This window comes from Anabrus simplex, chromosome 7 (assembly GCF_040414725.1).
Source record: "Anabrus simplex isolate iqAnaSimp1 chromosome 7, ASM4041472v1, whole genome shotgun sequence".
In the NCBI taxonomy this organism is placed as follows: domain Eukaryota; kingdom Metazoa; phylum Arthropoda; class Insecta; order Orthoptera; family Tettigoniidae; genus Anabrus; species Anabrus simplex.
Genome location: NC_090271.1, coordinates 153,033,584 through 153,056,021, shown reverse-complemented (window position 1 = coordinate 153,056,021; position 22,438 = coordinate 153,033,584). Strand labels below are relative to the sequence as shown.

The 22,438-nt window shown below is 39.4% G+C and overlaps 1 protein-coding gene across 1 annotated transcript in view; it reads left to right on the top strand.

Annotated features, from left to right (window-relative positions):
• The window catches only part of nan (transient receptor potential cation channel subfamily V member nanchung), a 113,314-nt gene that overhangs the window by 14,166 nt on the left and 76,710 nt on the right, over nt 1-22,438 (top strand). The window contains exons 3-4 of the mRNA XM_067151956.2: nt 11,468-11,549; nt 14,242-14,418. Coding sequence (XP_067008057.2) covers nt 11,468-11,549; nt 14,242-14,418 — 259 coding nt within the window. The remainder of the gene's footprint in view (nt 1-11,467; nt 11,550-14,241; nt 14,419-22,438) is intronic.

Here is a 22,438-nt window from a genome sequence, read left to right as displayed (position 1 = left end):
CTAACCATGATTTGAATTTATATTATATTATATTATATTATATTATATTATATTATATTATATTATATTATATTATATTATATTATATTATATTATAAAGAGGAAAAATTTGTATTTTTTTTGTAACGAATAGACTCAAAAACTACTGAACCGATTTTAAAAATGACTTCACCTATAGAAAGCTACATTGCCAGTGAGTAACATGGGCTGTATTTTATTTTCAAAATAATTCGGGCTGGGGGGCACGTGGGGGAGATATAAAAATAATAGGCTAATATAAGCAAAATATCGAATTTGTTGTATAAGGACGAGACAAAGCTCAATTTAATCCTCTTGACGCAAGGAACAAAACTCGGTAAGCCCTACGGACCCTAAAACCATGTCTTAAGGCCCTAAAACCAACCGTTACGGAGATATTGTCACCACACTACCCCTGCTCTAGGAATCGGATAAAAGAAATGAACTGTCGTAACCATGGCAACGTCAGCTCCAGGATTCTAGAGCAACGAGATTATGCATGTACGTTTGGGCATAGCTGCCAACCAAAATTGGTACACATAAGACATATTATCTGTAAAAAATATACTGTTGTGAAAGGCATTCATAGGACTCCTTCGGGCGGGGATGGAAAGGGGGTGAAGTATAAAAATCTTGTCTTACTATATATAAAAATGCATGTATGTGTGTGTGTAAATGACACATCTCCTCTTAAACCACTGGATTAATTTCAACCAAACTTGGTACACGTATTACTTACTACCGGGAGACGAGCACTGCGGGGGTGAGCCATCCCTAGGGCCCTTAAGAGAGGAGGTCAGGGGGGTTAGTTATAAAAATAATCGAGAATAGTGTCGAATTCATAGTTTTCGGGGTCGCTGAGTTGAAAAGTAATACTCCAGAATTTTTCAAAGTCCAAGTTCAGCCCCTTTTACGTGGGGAGCGAAGTGGGGGTGAGATATAGAAATTATTAAAAACAGTTTCGAATCCATAGATTTCAGGGTCTCTGGGATGAATAGTAATACTCCGGATTTTTTACAAGTCCAAGTGGCGGGTGGAGGGGGTGAGATATAAAAATAATCGAAAAACTATATATATATCTTATCTTCTCCTTCTTACTATATACAAAAATGGATGTATGTGTGTGCGTGGGTGTGTGTCTGTGTGTGTGCGGGTGTGTAAATGACACATCTCCTCCTAAGCCACTGGAGCAATTTCACAAACTTGGTACAGGAGACAAACCGCGTGGGGGTAAAACACCCCTAGCATCCTTATGGGCAGGGAGCGAGGGGGTTGGTCTAAAAATAATCTAGAATATTATCGAATCCATAGTTTTCGTGGTCGCTGAAATGAACAGTGACGCTCTGAATTTTTTAAAGTTCATGTTCAGGCCCCTTTGGGGTGAGGGTGAGGGGGGAGTGAGATATAAAAATAATCGAAAACAGTGTCGAATCTACAGTTTTCTAGGTCACTGAGATCAATGGTGACAATCCAGATTTTTTTAACTCTTAGGGGTGGGGGTGGCGAGAGGGGGACAGTCTCATTGACAGTTGAAATCCCGTACATCGTATCTATGGTGCGACGGCTAAATACATTTAGTTATCACTTATTAATTTTTGACAGGTCAAATACTTCCCAGTCGAATCGAGCTTCCATAAGGACGTAGATTTACTCGAAAATTAAATAATCTAAAAATTGAAATCAAACACATCTAAATAATTTTAAAACTAGATAATAGATCGTAACATATCAACCTGCAAGTCAAAAAGGAATTCTATAAAAATTCACTTTACGCATTACTAAATGGTAATTCAAATCTCAAAGGTAAATATTCAGAAACTATCCGGGCAACGCCGGCTGCTACAGCTAGTTATATTATAAAGAAGAAAAATGTGTATATTTGTTTGTGACGGATAAACTCAAAAACTACTGAACCGATTTTAAAAATTACTTTACCTATAGAAAGCTACATTGCCACTGAGTAACATGGGCTGTATTTTATTCTCAAAAAACAATTCGAGGTGGGGTACAGTGGGGAGATATAAAAGTAATAGGCTAATATAGGCAAAATTCGAATTTGTCGTACAAGAACGAGACAAAGCTCAATTTAACCCCTTTGACGCAAAGAACAAACCTCGATAAGCCCTACGGGTCCGAAAACCATGTTTTAAGGCCCTAAAACCAACCGTTACGGAGATATTGGCACCACACTATCCCTGCTCCAGGAATCGGATAAAATAATGAACTGCAGTGACCATGGCAACGTCAACTCCAGGATTCTACAGCAGCGAAATTATCTACAATATATCACAAAAACCTAACATGTTGCAGACATGAACATTGGTACTTGGAATCCCCTTTAAAAATAAAAGAACAGAAATGTTCGTTTTCAGGAAGTCCGCTTATGGGGAGGGGGGTGAAGAGAAGTGAGGAAGGAGTTGAATTAATTATTATATAAGGATACATATATCTCAGAAAATAAAGATGTTACAGGCGTTAAAATTGGTACTTGGAATCTCCTTTAAAAACGAACACACTTTTTTTTTTGGAAAATCCACTTTAGGGGGTGAAAAGAATAAAAAAGGGGGTGAATTTTTTAAATGAGTATCATCTTCTTCTACCGGTTTACCCACATCTGTGGGGTTGCGGTGCGATCTGTGTCACACATATGTGGATTTGACACTGTTTTACGGCTGGATGCCCTTCCTGGCGGCAACCGTATGTGTAGGAATGTAATAACTATTGCGTGTTCCTGTTGTGATTGGTAATGTGGTGTGTTGAGTGAATATCAAGAGGAGAATGTTGGGACAAACACAAACAACCTGTCTCCGAATCAGAAGAATTAATCACACGCGATTAAAAACCCCGACCTAGCCCGGAATCGAAGCCCGGAACCCTGCGAAACGAAGACCTCAACGCTGAACACTCAGCCTAGGAGGTGGGCAGTTTTTATAATGAGTATATCTACAATATATCTCAGAAACGTAACATGTTACAGACGTGGAAATTAGTATTTGTAGTCTCCTTTAAAAATAAAGAAACACGTACTTTTTGTTTTAGGAAAAACAACTTAAGCTGGAGATAGAAAATAAGTGAAGAAGGAGTTGAATTCTCTTTATGAGGATACTTATCCCTCAAAAATTAAGATGTTACGGACGTGAAATTTGGTATTTGGAATCTCCTTTAGAAATAAAGAAAACTTTTTTTCCGACATAAAAGAGGACTGTTTCTCACACGTAGAGTTTCCTTGTCCCGTGTTCCAGATTTAGGTCTGCCAGTAGCCTGGTCATCTTAGCCCCAAAAGGTAATGCCACAAATGTGGTTTACAAAGAGATTCTGGGATAAACAAAATGCAATTTTTCGGTGAGTTTTTATACTTTAGTGATTTACAGATAATGGCTTGGTGCAGTACCGAGGAATAAGTAATTTTCATCAAATTACGAAATCCTCGCGAGCGAAGCCGTGCGTAACAGCTAGTTATATTATATTATATTATATTATATTATATTATATTATATTATATTATATTATATTATATTATATTATATTATATTATATTATATTATATTATATTATATTATATTATATTATATTATATTATATTATATTATATTTGACTGCCTCTTACTTCCAGGTCTTAGGTTCGATTCTCGAACGGGGTTTACTCAGCCTCGTAAGACCAACAGAGGAACTGCTTGATAGGAGAAGCAGTGGAGTGAGTTGCGAAAGGCAATACAATACTAATGATATCGTCATGCTGACAACGTTGAACTCCGATATCTGCAGACCATCTGCTTAGGCAGCAGTCGCTTTGGCAGGCCAAGGCCTTTAATGACCTGTTGCACCACGGGTTATATTATTCATTAGTGCTTTAATGTCACAGTTACTCATCGAATATTTTTGGCAACGCAAAAGTGAAAAAAAGTTAGGGTTGGGAAGATAGTGGCCATGGTTTTAAATAAAGTACAGCCCCAATATTTTCCTGGTATGAAAAAAAGAAACCACATAAAACTATCTTTACGGCTGTGCCAACGGTGGAATTCGAACCCAACATCTTCCCAACACAAGCTCACCTCTACGCGAACCGAACCCCGCGACCAACTCTCTCGGTTCTTATTATTATTGTTGTTGTTGTTGTTGTAGCAGTAGTCCTGAAACATAATTCACAAATTTTAAGGGATAAATAAAGCGCGTTGATATCGAGAAGCAAGAAATGAATGCAGCCACTATAATTATGTGACTAGGCAAGATACTCAACATAATATTATGGGAACAAAATATTTTCAAGCGTCTAGGGAGCAATATATGAAATGTATACTCAAGCTTTATTGATCTCAGATACAGCGCGATGCACAAGTGACAATACCCAATCCACAGGTATTCAAAGAGGATATCACATCTCCACGGAACGAAGATGGTCGGGATGCCGCTGTGCACTCAGTCAAGTAATAGAAAGGTCAGCAAAGCATTGTATTAGCACAAGAGACATGCTGAAGTCCTTCACACATTTACGACATCCGACGATGAACTTGACCCTGTAGAAAGAACATGTTCGATCGATCAACGCCAGATGACATGACAGAAAACAGACTTTCAAGCAACACATTCCCATTTCCCAAGCCACAATTGTGTAGACTGTTTCATGTTGAAGTGTAGCATATGGCGCCGCAGCACGAGAGAGTGTTAAAGCCAAGGAAATTTACTTAAAATCCGTTCTAAGAGGGAATGTTAATGATGTGGTGCATGCTTTTCAACACTGATATTGTAGGGGTAAGCATATAGGGATATATAAGTTCAATGTGGTTAAAATTAAGGAAATATTGACGTGAAACCTACATCTTTTAAAGGTATAGTTTGTAGTTCCATTTCAAAGAAATGATTTATTCCAAGGCTACCAGATATACCTCAAGTTCATTAGTGTCAAGAATAAAATAGCGTCTGTTTCATTACTCAAATTTATTTCAGTATTGTACCTTTCCCTGTCCCCTAATTTTTGCCTAGCTCAGCGGAGAAGCTGCATGGAGCGTTTAGGGTGAAATAAATGGGTCACAAAGTCTATCTAAAATTTACTTAAATTAATAGGACAGGTTTTATAATACATATTTCGTAAATATTAAGTCGTGGAAATAATGGGTGGAACAAATTTATTAACAAAATGGCATGAACAGCATGATAAATTACCAGAATAAAATATCAATGTCAAATTTACATACGTTTACAGAGAAATCGTCGTCACAGAATGTTAGTCGAAACGCATGACTCGAACCCACATTATAAACATCCTGTGTGAAAATACAGTGGTATCATTGTGTTTTACGGAGTGTGCAGATGAGTTAAATATGCGGTTGGCATAAAGCCTCGATCTGAATCGTCTCTACGCACTACATTTAATTACAGACCCGCACAACTCGGCCTGGTTAATGTTACGGTCTTTGTACTTGATAGAGTCTTTGCTTACTATCAACTTGCTAGAAATAGCGTTGTAATTGAGATTTGCTTTTAAGAAAGTGCCCTTGATCGGGACACTAGACAACAAGATATCAAAGTACCCAGAACTGACAGTACACAACCGCGCAGAGTGCCGAGAAGCGTGCAACATGAGAATATAACAGTTCAATACATCGTGTCAACATTACCGTAAACAGTACAATTTAGAGCTCCATACATGTGCATAAACAAGTTAAAGGGCCGCTACCCAAGAGAATTGCCGTAGTAGGCACCAGTGAAAACAAAAGTAATAGGGGAAAGGAACTCGTGAAAGATAATTTTGGAAAACAAGTTTGAAAATAACAAATATATTATACCAATCTTAAAGGGGTAACAAATTATATTTACATCAGAACAAATAGTATGAACCAGCATATGGCGTAATAAAAAGCGTTAAGTTCGATTTTAAGACACGTAGGTGATACAAATTTTAATTACATCGTCATAATCGAATTCCTAAGCACCAATCACTACAATCTTTGGACATATGTTCCGACACTGCAATTAGGGGAAAAAGAAAAAGAATGGGGGGAAACCCATAGATTCTGAAATCAGTTTCTTTGCATTATATTACACAATACGCTAGAAGGGAGGTACATCAAATAAAGTTTCAGGCTCGTGCCAGTAGAATACAAAGTTGCAAGATAAGCTCACAAATTGATACAATATTTACAATATGACATTGTAATGTAACCTCATGCCAAACAATTCAAGAGATTCAGAATTGAAATAAACCAATCTCCAGTTTCAGGGACTGATCCTTTTGGTAGATTAGAAAGAAAAAAAAGGAATTCTAACAAATGATCCCAGAAGGGATTAAAACACACACGCATGCGCAGAAGCGATAATAAAATAGAAGCTAACCGATGAACATACAAATTAAATTAGCAGACCACATCTTTTGAGCAAGCGCCATTTTTACGCAAAATTAACAGATAGATGGGATAAGGAATGAAATAAAGATAGATAGAAGATAAAGGATAGAATAAGGAAATAAGAAACGGAGGAATGGGATAGGATAAGGATCAAGGCGCCAAGTCCCCAGCACTAACAGACGCGATGCAAAAGTTCATCTCAAAAGTAAGGAATGTTTATGGACTAGAATATTAGATCAGCTGTCCAGTACACCATTTACACCACATTTTAGGAATATGAATGTCCAAAAGGCAGAACATTTGCGCTGCATGAATACTCAGATGTATCCTGAAGGGAGCAAAGTTCAATTTTCGTTACTACGGCGAAGCCCAAGTATAGGAAGGTAGGGCACGTTAAATGATAGAAAGAAACAGTGTCTGCTCACCCTTGACAGAAGTCCAGTACGAAGTTTACAAGTAAAATGGACACGGTCCAGCCGTGTGGAGAGTTCCAGCTCCCACTGTCTTCAACATTAAACAAAACCGATCTAGTCGGTAAACACATAATAATACACTGACTTGGGACAGACACATATACCCCAAAAGAACACTGAATTTAATATCACGGGATCAGCACCGGATAAGAGGAAGAAGGGTGGAACCTTACAACTAAAATTCCAGCTCGCGCTGTAACCCATGTATACAACGCTGCACACAAATCAATGGACAATGAATATACAAAACAAACATACAAGGTGCAATAAGACACTTCCTAAAAAAGAAAAAGAAATAAATACAATTGATGTCGTCGTCTGAGATCCTGGTCTCGAACACGAGATCTCTATGGCTCCGGATGTCATCAGCTGTATTCCGCGCACGTTGCAGGTATTTGCCGGCTATAATTGGCAAGATCGGCTGAGCTGGGGAGAAAGTAACCAGTGGAGATAACTTTAAATGTGAACGGACACCTTTTGCCTCGGTAAGAGATATCGGGGTTGTGTGTACACGCCCATTCATACACAACGGCTCTTGCGGCCGACATAGAAAATCTCTAACTACCCGCGTTCCTAACTAGACCTTATTCTACGTTGCTTTCGGAACGAGAACAACTACAAAGTGTATACTATTAATCTAAATGCTACGTGTTGGTTCTCCTAATGTCGCTCTACCATACCAATATCAGCGGCACAAATGAGCCCCTTTGTATTCCATAAAATTTGTGTCACATACTACGCCACATCAGGGCTCACATTAATTTTACATCACACATACCTCGCCTCTCTCAGAAGGCTGGGCCACACTCACTACCGCTCCTTGCACCTCGCATCTACAATATACAGGTTCGAATCTTGGCTCGCTCTCGGCCTATTATCTAAGCCTTCTCACGGCTAATTCCACTAATATCTCTTGGCGGCAATACACACACACATGTCTGGGCTCTTTCTGGCCTCGCGTCTACCCTCTCGGGGTTCTAATTTCACACTCGGCTATGGGTCAGTCTGTTGCATATAATTCTGAAAGATCCTCGCTCATTTACAACGGTGGAAATATCTCACTGGTCTCGCTCCAAGCTGGAAATCATCCTCCATGCAAATCATGCACATCTTGAAGTTATTTACTATCTGGTATTCGATACCATGTTTCCCGTTCGAAACGCCAGAGGTGAACTGAACCCCAAATCTATCTGAAGACAATGACATCAATACAACCCTAGTGTCCAATATGGCACTTAAAAACTAAAAACACGAATAACTATCAAACTATCATTACCCTCATACCAACGTAAGCAAAGCTAACAAAACACATGGCTGGCGTGTGCCGTCAGCCCCAAGTTAATTAATCTGCACTTGAAATAAACATGCTTAAGACATTGAAATTTACATAATTAAATATTAAATATTTGAAAAAGGAAAGTCCTTGAGTCGAGTCTACAACTATAAATCGTGCTTAAATTGCAGTGTAACTCATCTGATATCCTCCGCCATTGCCTCAGCATACCATCCGGGGCTACGTTGTAGAGTTAGCACATCCTAGAGCTGCGGACGTTGAATCTGGAAGCCTGGCACTCAACTCCTGGGAACGCCATCACTGTTGCTGTCTTGTTCTTCCTTGCTCCACGTCAAGTCATGGAAACTGGATGCTGCAATCAAATATTCCTCTTCACTGCCTTGTATGTGTACACGTAAAATGCCGCAACCTAGGCGAGATTGTTAAGGTAAATCTCCTACTTGTGATATGAGCTCGATAACGAGCGGAGCCTATTATGGTATGCAAACCCGGTCACAACAAGTTTATTAGGCAGCTAAATTCCCGCAAACCACACTAAACTGACGAATTTGATCTTGTTCAGATAGCATCTGCTCACATTACACGCTTGGGCGACCTAGTTTATTTCCTATTTGAAACTCTGTAATTGCGCTGTTTAAGGCCCTATGATATATGCACATTTTCTCGAGGTTCGATACGTGTAACACGCACTCCGAGCCGGTCTTTCAGTCGCTAGCCTCCAGCTTCAACGGCCGCCCCACCCCTTTATAGCATTTGCTCGAGTCCGTTAGAGTCGGTACATCCCCGTCCTCTCTACAGACTGTCTTTGTATACCGGCCGCGTGCCGTCAGCGGCCGTTTGAATTTGAGTGAGGAAACCATATGTGGAGGTCGGACCACGGACTTCAAACTTCATATAACTCTAACTTCTAATTACTCGGCTATCTTGCCACCGACCTTCTTGAAACCTGGTACAGCACCATATTTAATACTGGGCTACATGATGGTGTAGTCATAAATTTGATATCATGTTTCATTCAAGAGATAGTGACATACAACATATAGAAGATTATATTGTGACGTCATTTGTCCTTGGCAAGCTCAGAGCAGCGAGCAGCCGCATGACTCGCCGTAATATCCGCTGCCTGTGCATACAGCGGTAATTTCAAATGACCTAGACGAGTGTTACCTTGCGTTGTCTCAGAAATACTTGGGGCGGAGAATGTCGGCACGGCATTCCCGTTTCAATATCAATGTTTGAAGTGAGCAATTTTTTTTTTCCGAAGAAAGCTCTTCGTTGCTTCTACTAGTCTGCATTTTATTTCCTCCTTACTTCTGCCACCGTTAGTTATTTTACTACCCAAGTAACAATATTCATCTACTTCCTTTAAGACTTAATTCCCTAATTTAATATTACCTGCATCACCTGACTTCGTTCGACTGCACTCCATTACTTTTGTTTTGGACTTATTTATTTTCATCTTGTACTCCTTACAGAAGACTTCGTCCATACCATTAAGCAACTTCTCGAGATCTTCTGCAGTCTCAGATAAAATAACAATATCATCGGCAAATCTCCAGGTTTTGATTTCCTCTCCTTTGACTGTGATTCCCTTTCCAAATTCCTGTTTGATTTCCGTCTGTTGGGAATATAGTTTGTTTTTGGCTCTTTCATTATTTCTATTGTTTGCTGTTGAGTTATGACAATTCAGTTTGTGATGTGACGAATCAAAGCCTTCTTACGTTCTGCTAATGAAACGGTGGTGTGACAGCGGCTGGAAAACGATGTGAAAAGAAAACAAAGTAGAAGACTTTTTCATAAAGAATAGTGCTATATGTGCAGTATCAAGTATATGCACTGCGGAACATGTTTCTTTTCTCAACAAGTACAGTGGCTTGCGTTTATTAAAATGCTTTCTTAGCATTGTATTTTTATTGTCTTCGTTTACGTTAATCTAAAACGTCCGAAAATGTTTCTTAACTACAAAAATGATAGTTTAATTATTATCCGAAATTGTCATTGTACGAAACCACTTTTTCTCCTTTGTTCCGGTTAAAAAATGTTCTACTGTATTAAATATTTTTACATTCAGGAAACCTTACTCTGTTCAAAGAAATGAAGAACGTGAATTTTTGACAACTCTTCTCATCCAGATGCCCTTAAGGTTGTAAATAAAGTTGTTAATCTTTTGACATAGTACAGGTCTGGCCAAACAATGCACCAGCTGTGCACCCACCTTGCGCGCCGGACGCAGTAGTGGTGGGTGATTCCATGTGTGGAGGAAGAAAGGGTTAAGAGCGCTGTGGCAAGGATAATCGGAGCGCCATCTAGACTTAGTTGCACTCCTAGAAACGCACTAACACGCGAGGGGTTAAACTCTTGGTCACCACTCACATATTATGTACACTGAATTAGTTGTGCTGAACAAAATGGAGGCAGGACAGGTTTTCCTTCGGGTACTCCGGTTTTCCCTGTCATCTTTCATTCCATCAACACTCTCCATTAACATTTCATCTGTCAGTCATTTATCATTGCCCCAGAGGAGTGCGACAGGTTTCGGTAGCCGGCAAATTTTCTATCCTCTCGGCTACATTGGGCTTCATTACATTCGTGACCTGGTCGAATGACTGGAAACAGGCTGTGGATTTTAATTTTCGCTACAAATAATGCAGTTGCTGAATATGTTTAAAAAGAAATCAAAGGAAATAAATATGTCGACCAGCAGAGCGGTATCAGTGAAGTTACCCGGCGCACTAACCGTTTCCCCGTTGAATCTCCATTCCAATGTGCTGTCGCAGGAATTTAGATGAAGAGAGTTATCCCGCTACCCACTTTAGTTATCTGCCAATATCTGAAATAAGTTTCTGGCCTCCTTACACAGAACTGCCATTGTTTCCACTGTAAACAATGCAAAGGCATAATTCCCAATTACTCTGTGATATTTGATCGTTTTACCGCGTACAGTCAATTTCATAGCAGAGGCAGCAAATTTAGTTTGAGGCAGATGGGAAATCGCGAAAGGGTCAACAACGTAAGTAGAGAGATTTGCCTTTCTTCCATCCGTTCGTACGATTAATGCCACTTGATTCTGGGTTAATGCTTTCTTAACATGATATTAAGAAACAGAAACATCGTGATTTGTTTTTATCCAAGAACTTAACAACAGATTCCTAAATATAAATGCTTTAAATGTAGTATACACTAAGTATCAACCAATCATCGTAATTGAAATTCTGATGCATGACATACAACGTATTCAGTATACTTGTCTCAACAAATAGGAGGGCGCCAGAAAATCAACCAATAATTTGAGTATACCTAGTGTAGACACGACAACTAACCTAAAGAAATTCTCTTTACAGTTACCACCGCTAAGAGCAATGGAGAACCCAGATGACTACCAGATCCTCAGTGAAGTGAACCCAGAAGAAGAAAGCAAAGTTGGTATGTAAATACCCCAGTCACAGGAATTACGAAAACTTCACAGTTTTAGTCTTTACTACAGTATGTACAGCCCAATCATCTGGTTTTCTTTGTGGTGTTTTTGTTGTCGGTATTTTTATAGGTTTACCAGTCGCACCAACACACAGAAGGTTTCCGGCGACACAAGGCTGGAAAAGGATTACGGTTAAAAGGAAATGGCGTATGGCTTTTAGTGCCAGGAGTGTCCGAGACAACTTCGGCTCGCCAAGTGCAGGTCTTTTGATTTGACAGTGCAAGATCAAGGATACTGTGAATTCATATCACCATAAGACGCTGTGCTCAATATTTAATCAGACATTACTATATTGTGTTTTTATTTGTACATGACAAGATGGGATTTTAATTCCATGTTTTTTACCATCCAAATTTTTTAATGTTACATTGTAATGGTCATAGTTTTGAATTTTTAATGGGGGCCCCCCTATTTTATCAGGTCTTATTGTATACTGAATTTTAATCCACTAGCTGAGCAAGAGAATGCATAAATATTCTCGAAACATGTACTAGATGTTAAGGTGAAAGGTAAATAATAAATAGTATTGACTAGGCGGACCATCACCAACATATTTGCTGAAATTTACGAGTGTTTAAAATAAGTAAGGTAAAAAGATGCATTCATAATTTTTAAGACGTTACATAATTAAAAAAAGTGTGTCCGTAACTCAAATGCTGAAATAAACTTGTAAATTCATTGGGATTTCCAAATTTGATACTCAATCAATACACACCTTACTGTCAGTATAAGAGAGACCAACATAACAGACATACTAAGCGATAATGTTTTTTTGGAATTCACCTTGATTATTTCAAGGACTAAGGTTAAACCACACTTATTGAACATGTGCAAATTCAACGTGTGTCTAAAAAGTATGGTGAATGGACCAATATCACAATGGCAACGCGTGATAACACTGCGTGCATGCACTAGAGAGACATCCTGAGAAGTGCCACGTAACGTTGAACACACGGAGCTGAAGAAGAGTAGTTTGTTGCGGCCAGTCGAACGTAACGCGGTTGAAGACTCGTGTCGTTGTATTATTGGCACACTTTATCTTGGTGCATTTACTCCCTAGTACTGAATCGGTCGACCTCGGCAATCTTCGAGATTCGTACTGGCAACCTTTGAAACACAAGCCATGAATCACTTGAGCATCGTTGTGCGACATCTGGCGTACACTTTACGTACTAGTACTGTTGTTGTTTACACAGCAAAGCCAAACTATAGAATTCATGCTAGGAACAAGATTCGCATCGAGAAATGTTATATAATGTGTATGTGACATAGTTGTTGGCTTAAGATAATAACGGTTTAGAAACTTCATATCGATCGATCACATTCTCGATTCAATTCATATTTCATTTTCATTCAGTTGGCAGCACTATCGGAACGGGGACAGCTTCCTTCTTACTCCTCGCCCCCGTACATAAATGCACCAAAATAAAGTGTGCCGATAATACATACAATGGAGCAACGTATAAATATCAGGTTTTGTTACATATTAAGGAAAACGGCGGCGGGACGCATGTGATGTTGGTGCGAGTGTACGAAACAGAAGCCCTAAGCAGAACGGACGTGGCTCATCATCAAGAGTTCCCTGTCCATCCCGAAAGCGTTTCAACCAGTAGTAAATGCATTTTCTGCTTACAGCTCATGTTCCGCAAGCTTGCACCAACATCGCATGCGTCTCATTACCTTCGACTGGTGAAGGTAGTGAGAAAGCCTGCAGCAGGCTAACCTGCTTCACCTCCTTGAGTTCAGCGCTACATGGCGCTTCTCGAAATGCCTCTCTATTCACATGCGCATGCATCCAGAGTTACCACGCGTTGCCATTGCGATATCGGTCCACTGACCGCACTTTTCGACACACCTTGTATTTTTCTCCATTGACATATCGCTGCCCTAGTTCAGCACTAACAAGGCATTTTAAAACATGAATTTTTGAGATGTAAACAAGGTTAAAAAACATATTTCTTCAGTCAGTCTGGTTCTATATCAAGATTTTTGGAATTTTTGTTTATTCACATTCCGAAAATGATTTCTTAGTCTTAAGACTGCCTTAAGGGTCACCGTTGTTTCTCAGAAGTAGTTCACTTAGATCCCATAAGGATCAGAGTGAATCCTCACGCTGATGCAATTTTAGGAGCCTATCATGTCGTGGTTCAGCAGTAACAAACTGTACCTGTTATATGTCATACATGGAGTGACAGATAAGAAAATAGTACAGAATAGCATCGGATAAACAGTTGTAAAAGTTATGGTTTCTGACAGTTTTAAAGTTATGGGTTTTCGTCACTGATAATTGCCGGTGTTCCTCGGGTACTTGATAAAAAGAAATATTATATCAGTGCAATGACGATAGACAGTAAATACAGACATTTTCTGATATGTACAGTATATAACATATTTCATCATAAATATGTTACTGGTAACCCAAGGGAAACACATTTACTATTTCCTTATTGTGGTACCTGAGGAATAGCATCCCTGTTTGTTTACTGACACTCAACGTGTTCCATATTTCCTAAATTACAGCAGAAAAACTCACCTCAGAACAGCCGTTTTTAGTATGTTTTAGTGTTGAACTAAGGCAGTTACATTCACTGACCCGGCACTTTGAAATCAAATCCTGTCTGTATATCTGCATTGTTTCAGACCCCAGCAAATGCCGTGATGTCTGCTGGGACCTCAACGAACGAGGCGCTGTTGGTGAAACCATCCTTCATCTCTGTCTCCTCAATGCCACATCAGTCCACGCAGAACTCGCCAAGAGGTTGCTCCGTTTCTACCCGAAGCTCGTCAACGACATTTATATGTGTGACGAATACTATGGTAGGTGGTTAAAATCGATTTCTATTGACGGTCGCTAGGAGTGGACGCTGCAACTTACCCGGTTCTATAGCAAATGTGTCATCAAATGCTATGTTGTGATCTTTGCCTGAAGGTAATCGAAAGATGATGACAGTAAAAAAGGAAATATAAAATATTCGTAATAAACATTAAATGAATATCTCAGGCAGAATTAAATTATCGTCCGCTTCTGGTGTAGTGGTTAGTGTGATTAGCTGGCAATGTGGGAGGTCCGGGTTCGATTCCCGGCTCTGCCACGAAATTTGAAAAGTGATACGAGAATTGGAACGAGATCCACTCAGCCTTGGGAAATCAACTGCGTAGATGAGGTTCAATTACCACCTCAGCAATTCTCGAAGTGATTTTCCGTGGTTTTCCTTGGTTTCCCTCATCTTCTCCAGGAAAATACCAGGATGGTACCTACGTAACTTAAGGCCATGGCCGCTTCCTTTCCTCTTCCTTGAATATCCCTTTCAATCCCCCCATCCCCCCACAAGGCCCCTGTTCAACATAGCAGGAGAGGCCACCTGCACGATGTACTGGTCCTCCTCCCCAGTTTTATCCCGCTCCAGGACGCTGCCCTTTGGGTGGTAGAGGTGGGATCCCTCGTTGAGTCTCAGGGAAAAATTAACTCTGGACGGTATACGGACTTTAAAAAAAAAGAAATCAACGTCCATTCCCATACACGTATTATTATTATTATTATTATTATTATTATTATTATTACACACAAATAAACTGTATCAAAAAATAAGGTTCCTAGAAGGAAAACTTAATTTAATTTCAACGATTGAAAATGTTAAAAATATTTAAGCTCTATAAGTGTTTAGGCTTATTCAGTCGTGAAATTACCAGCGTTTCGCCCCAGTGTAGCAGTGGGCTCATCAGTCGGAATGCTACAACCTTCCAAGACGCTGGCGCCAGTGCGCCGTTGAGACAACACTGCAAGCCTCGTATGTAAGACAATGCAGTAACGGTGGTAATTTCACGATTTTAAAAGCCTAAAGACTTAAAGAGCTTAAATGAAATGTTATTTTGTCCGTACAATTTATTTTTACCGCTTACTTCGTATTCTTCTCGGATTATTTTTTACGAAGACTTGCCGTATTGTTTTTATTCCATCAACTTGGTGATTAGACTGTATATATTCTATATTTGAACACAAAGGTAGAGTTAAGAGCAGAGATTCCAATCCTGGAGGACGCGTCCCCTTGGAGGAGCGTGAGAGATTTACAAGGGAGCACAGACTACTTCCTCAGAAGAAGAAGAAGAATAAGAAGAAGAATAAGAAGAAGAAAGGGCCTTGAGATCTGATTCATAGAGTAACTAATATACATACCGTATTATAACCTGAGAGTCCTTCTGTCCATTCTTCATTCAACGTATCTCTTCCAGTCTTGGCAATGAGTGTCTAGGTACCAACACACAGGTTTAATTCTTTAAAGGGGGCGAGCTCAGTACCTCAGACGGTGGAGCGCTGGCCTTCTAACTCCGAGTTGGCAGGTTCGATCCTGGCTCAATCCGGTGGTATTTGAAGGTTTCCAAATACGCCAGCCTCATGTCGGTAGATTTATCGGTATGTGGGACAACATTCTGGCACCTCAGCGTCTCCGAAAAGAGTAAAAGTAGTTCTTCGGACGTAAAAGCAGTAACATTATTATTATTATTATTATTATTATTATTATTATTATTATTATTATTATTATTATTATTATTATTATTATTATGGGCATTTTTAATTTTCATGTAAATGAACTGAGTGAAAAAAATAATTCACTTGGTTATAACTTCTCTTCAGGCCAACATCTTGTATTTGAAGCAGTAGCTTCATATTGACGCATCATTACTTTTATAGTAAAACCTATCTTAAGCAGACCTATTAAGGGGAAATTTGCCTTTAATGGAAAATTACCCCCAGTGTCTTGATTTGGGCGTAAAATTTCTTGCAAATCAGCCTGGATTGAAGGGAAATTGCAAACGCAGAAACGAAAGCCAAAATACCCCCTCAATCGGAAATTTTCCAATCCTCCTAACGGATCGTTTAGCTATATTTAAACCATTCTAGAAGGTTGTGATGCAAGAATAGGTACTGCAAATGGCACAGAATATTCCTTCTTTATCAATCTCTTTGTTTTGAGGATTAACTACTTTGCATTTCCTTCGACCGACTGGACCGTCTGGACAATCCAATTTCTGTACATTACTCTTCTCTGACAACAGCTGCCTATCATCTTTGGAAATCACCACCTGATGTTTGGTAGTTCTCCCTACTTGAAATGTGACTGAGTGCAGACTGAAGACTTATCATGATACCGTCAGAAGTTTAAAGGAGCTACAGGTATTCGCCCTACGACGGAATTATTCGAGTATGTTCGTTGTAATTTCTGAGACTAAAGTTTTAGCGGTAAGCCAGGCAATCAGGCAATTGAAGAATCTCTATTTGAGTGATGTAGAATGTATATTACTGTACCGGTAAGAAAACTCATCAATTTTATATATTCTGATATGCTGATAAAATCTTAGGTATTTTTGAGTATCCACTCTACCGGTAAGGAAAGTGTTCACAGATCAGTATGATATATTCTGTTAATATTTAACGTGTTTTCAAGTGTCTAGTACAAATAGATAGAGACAGTACACTATTTACCTTCATTACGCGAAATTTTGCTGTATATTTCAACTTGCATTCTTTTTCCAGCCACACATCCTAGTAATATTGTGAATTTTGAAATATCTTATTCTACATTATTCTTACGTATATGTGTTTCTGAGAAAAATATATTTGTAATAACGGTAGGGGAATGGGATGGGATTCCCCAAGCTTACAAAGGGAAGCAACAGCTGGAAAAGTTCGGGAATAACTGGTCTAGAGGAAGCCTCAAACAGTTCCTTCCACGTTCGTTATAACGATTGGTTCTACTTAACGATGGAAATCTCTGGCAGAGGCCATTCAAACATTTAATTGTTATTAGAATGTTCTGATGGTACGAGCCTTGACCGAGAACACTCGAATTGCAACACGAAAATATTTTAAGGGCCAACTAAGATCCGATACGGCGCCACAGAGCCGGACTACCTAACTACCCGTCTCCCGTGTGGCGAGGAAATAAGTAGGCATCATCCAGGAGATACATTTCAAACATCTCTTTTTCTATTCAATAAGCTATGTTTAAAGAACACTGAAGAAATAAAGTCTCGTCTTATGGAGATAATTTATTAAGCAGTTTATGTTCTCTTCAAACTGAAAATTGTTAATTATATTGTTTGCTTACTCCGTATATTTCTTATTGAGTTTCCTTAGAAGAAGGGAGAGCTGACTATCTAAAGTTTTCAGCCGGTCTCCTGGCATTTAAATGAAATTTGAAAATCGGTGTGCCATCATACTGCTGCAAAATCCAAATACCAAAACTGTGCAAGGGCACCCAACTAGGAGTGAGATCGAGGTCTCTGTTCTCAAATGCTATGGAGGAGAGAGAGTATTTACATTCCTCAGATACCCCGTACCCCGTCAAATTGCCTCTTTGAATTCAAACGCCTACAAGTTTTCGTCATCTTAAGTCTTGCGATGACCATGTATTTTGTTAATGGTCATTTCAGATGTTGATTTAAGAGCCATTGCTTCGCTCAATTACACATCTACGTGACCTGGTCCATAGCAAGTAGCTAAAAATGTAGCTCTGCATATGCCCTTCAGACAGAAAAACAAAACGATGCTATATCTGGAAGTTCTGGAGTGCAAGAACTCAACTAAGGTTAAGTTATGAGTAGGTTCCCACCTTCCAATACTTATCAATTTCTGTATAATAGGTTTATTAATTACATAATATAAACCATCTTAATCTCTAGTACATGTTTCGTTCCGATTATGGAACATCTTCAGCTAAAATTTGACAAAATGGCAAGACAATTAAAACACATTGATGTTATGATGATACAAAAGCTAAAAGATATGACAAAATGGCACGAAGATTAAAACATATAATTATGATGATGAAATAAAGTTCATTCATGTTGGTTAAAAATTAAACAAGTCAGTGTTCAAGTGACGAAGTAAAATCGGCGATAAGGTTCTTCTCCATAAACTTCACCACCAGACATAACGCCTTATTAAACATGAATTTAAATCAACAAGTGCTAAGGGCCGATACTTTCTACAGTACCGGCTGTTCTGTAATTTCAGTTTCGAAACCTTCCATGTCAATTCAGAGAGCGTTTCTATGAATGTCAGTGACTTTCAGTGCCATTTTACTGAACTGTGATCTGGAAATGTACTTGGGCCATCTCTCCTACTGTCCTCTCAGAGTTCTCACCTGGTCATAATTGTGTGCTCAAGTACGTGTTATTCTCCTTGGAAGATCGATGTCCTTCGCAACATAGATGACCTGCAAAAGGTTAAACGGCAGTAATAATGTAAGATGCATCAATAATTCCAATGGTATTTTTAAGCTTTTCCAACTGCACCGCTTATATATAGATTTGAGGAATATTTTCTATCAACCTATTTCATGACATATGTCATTTTCACCGCATTGTACTTGAAATATACTTCCAGCTTAATACGTCGTGTTGCGTATACAGGGTGAAGCGAAATTCGCGCACTCGGGCGTCACAGCACGACTCCTCACATGCCAGCAATAAAAAAAGTCTCTCACAAAAGTTCGTCCTGCGAGTATATCCGGGAGAAAAAAGGACGTTGAGGAGTGGCAATCTGGCAACACTGTAACCACATGTTGGGTAACTACCTCTGTCAGCACGTATTAGTCGTGCTGTACAGTTGGTGCAGTGGGTTAGAGTTTTAGGTTAGCATGTAGGAAGTCGAGGTATCGATCCTGGTTTGAGGCGTATGCTTTTTATTTCGTAAATGTAGTCCAGTCGCCTACCTCCAGTCCGCCTCTGTGGTGTAGTGGTTAGCGTGATTAGCTGCCACCCCCGGAGGCCCGGGTTCGATTCCCGGCTCTGCCACGAAATTTGAAAAGTGGTACGAGGGCTGGAACGGGGTCCACTCAGCCTCGGGAGGTCAACTGAGTAGAGGTGGGTTCGATTCCCACCTCAGCCATCCTGGAAGTGGTTTTCCGTGGTTTCCCACTTCTCCTCCAGGCGAATGCCGGGATGGTACCTAACTTAAGGCCACGGCCGCTTCCTTCCCTCTTCCTTGCCTATCCCTTCCAATCTTCCCATCCCTCCACAAGGCCCCTGTTCAGCATAGCAGGTGAGGCCGCCTGGGCGAGGTACTGGTCTTACTCCCCAGTTGTATCCCCCGACCAAGAGTCTGAAGCTCCAGGACACTGCCCTTGAGGCGGTAGAGGTGGGATCCCTCGCTCAGTCCGAGGGAAAAACCGAACCTGGAGGGTAAACAGATGATGATGATGATGAAATGTAGTCCAGGTGGTATGGTACCCGGTATCTTAATCGTCAACAGCGATTACAGCGGGTCCTGCAGAAACCATATGCACTTACACACTACGATCCTAGAAATGCACGAACATTCGTTTTCATTGGTCAGCTTTGAAAGACGCCCTTTCCACGTCGTGGGCGTGAATTTATTCACACCACTTCATCTACTAAATGCGTTACAACGTGTTCAGCGTTACTAAATTTTGTAAATGTAGGTGTCTTACTGTGTTAAAGTATGTAATGTCCGATGGAAATTAGCATCTAAAAAGTGCGCCTCAATCCAGGATCGAACCCTCGACCTCCTGCATGCTAACCCAAAACTCTATCCACTGCACCAACTGTACAGCACAACTAAAAAGTGCTGACAGAGGTAGTTGCCCTACATGTGGTTACAGTGTTGCCAGATTGCCACTTTTCAACGTTCTTTTTCTGCCGGATATACTCGCAGGACGAACTTTTGTCAGAGACATCTTTTTATTGCTGGCATGTGAGGAGTCGCGCTGCGACCCCCGAGTGCGCGAATTTCGCTTCACCCTGTATATAGCACATGCTGAGAGATATTAAATACAGAACAAAAATCGTCAACCAGACACCAGTGAGATCCGAAAACACAATCTTCCGATTTCACATCGGATACTATACCGTTCGGCCTATTGTGACCTGGTCATATTTATTCTGTTAGAAAGGATGTGAGCTACAGATCTGACACTACACCCAGTACAGCTGTAGAGCGCGTTTTTGTCGCCCGTTGTGGGCCAGTTCATGTGCAATGTGATCATGAAAATGAAATAGGGTTAATGCGTTTAGAAGTAAGGGTGATCAGAACACGTAGCACTCCTGGACGTATGCGTACATCGCTGCTCTTATTTCAACGCAGTGAAGTATCTACGAACTTGTTGATGACGGATAGAGCAGCTAGTTATTCCATACAATTAATATAATATAATTAAGGCACAAATATATAACATAAATAGAAAATTTACCTATAAAACTATGCGAGTTTATACATAGATATACACGTACGTACATACAATGTACACATGTCCACTTTGTGCCTTTATGTGTTAAGATGGAAATCTGGAGATAAAAATGGATATTTCCATCATATTTTGTGAAGACGTCTGGTTCTGTAAACTTTTGTGTAACGTTTCAGCAAAGATAACTAGATATTTATTTTGCTTTACCCCAAAATTCCAATTTTACGTATTAAATTTTATCTTCCCCTTATCTTCCTTCTATACTCCACTTTACTTCACAAAACTTAATTTAATTTCTCTCCAGTAACGTTCCGTTCAGCTTTAAAAAACACTTTGTTTTATGTATCATAATTATATATAAATCCTTTGTAAGGAATTGTTACTGAAGAATCTCTTCAGGATGTAAAAGTCCAAAAAGTTCATTCTCTTAAATACAGTACATCTCTGCATATAAATTATTCACATAAAAGTAAATGCACGGTGTGTTTAAACTAGTGTAGTCTACTTAATTCCTAATTTTGAATAAAACTGCAATGGAACTTAGCGACAAAATGGATTTAAAATATTTCTAAAACTCATTGTTATCACGGATTAATTAATATGATGTCTCCAATTGATTTAGGGAATACCTTCTCTATTATTTAGAAGACATACACTAAAAATGTCAGCATAATTCATATATTAGGAGAAAGATCCTTGTATATCTAGACCGATCCTTGAATTCTTCAAGCCTATGTGAGTGGACTAATTGCATATAAAATTCTTCACTCACTATTACCATTATGGTTTCTTCACCTTCAATGACAATTACATTAAAATAATTGGACGTTAAGTCCCAACTGTGTCTCTTGAATTGCCCTCCGCGTATCATGCCCGTTTCAGTTGAGACCATTAATGTCCTGAGTGTTCACATCTTCCTTCATTCGACTCACATAACTGAATCACCGAAAGCATTTCATACTCACATCTTCATCTAAAGTGTTCATTGTTACATTTATCTCTTCAGTACAAACATATGATATCACTGATTCTCAACTATATGTACCAAAACTCATACTCTTTACTTCCATGGCTGTTATCCGCAGGCAACGCATAAGACACCCTGAATTCACTCAACTCTTATTTAAATGTTCAGTAAAGTCAATCTGATGGCAGAGAAATGAGAGGATAATTTGGTTTGCAAACCATCTTCCTTCTTACAAGTGCCATTCATTACAACTGTGAACTCATTGCATTAGTTTTGAAACATCGTTATTCGATTTTTTTCTCCTCTGTCTCTTTTGTTTTATTTTTTTCTTTTGTTCTGTTTTGATTTGTTTTGATTTGTTTCGCTTTGTTTTGTTTCGTTTATGTTTTGCGCCATACTGTAGTCATATACTTTTATAAAACGTATTCCTTTTCTTGAATGTAGACTCACAAAAAATAATGAGTACAAGTTCATCGTGAATACACTTTTTCAGAAACATTAAATTGAACCCTCCAGCCCAATATTTTCTACCAAGAAGTGACCCGCTTGCACTGATGATGAATGGAATGCCTAATCGCTGGTTTACAAAGGAGCGCTATAACGTTCTGTATTTCGGATGTGAAACAAATAGCAGTCACTTTAGCACACACGTTCTGTTACAGGA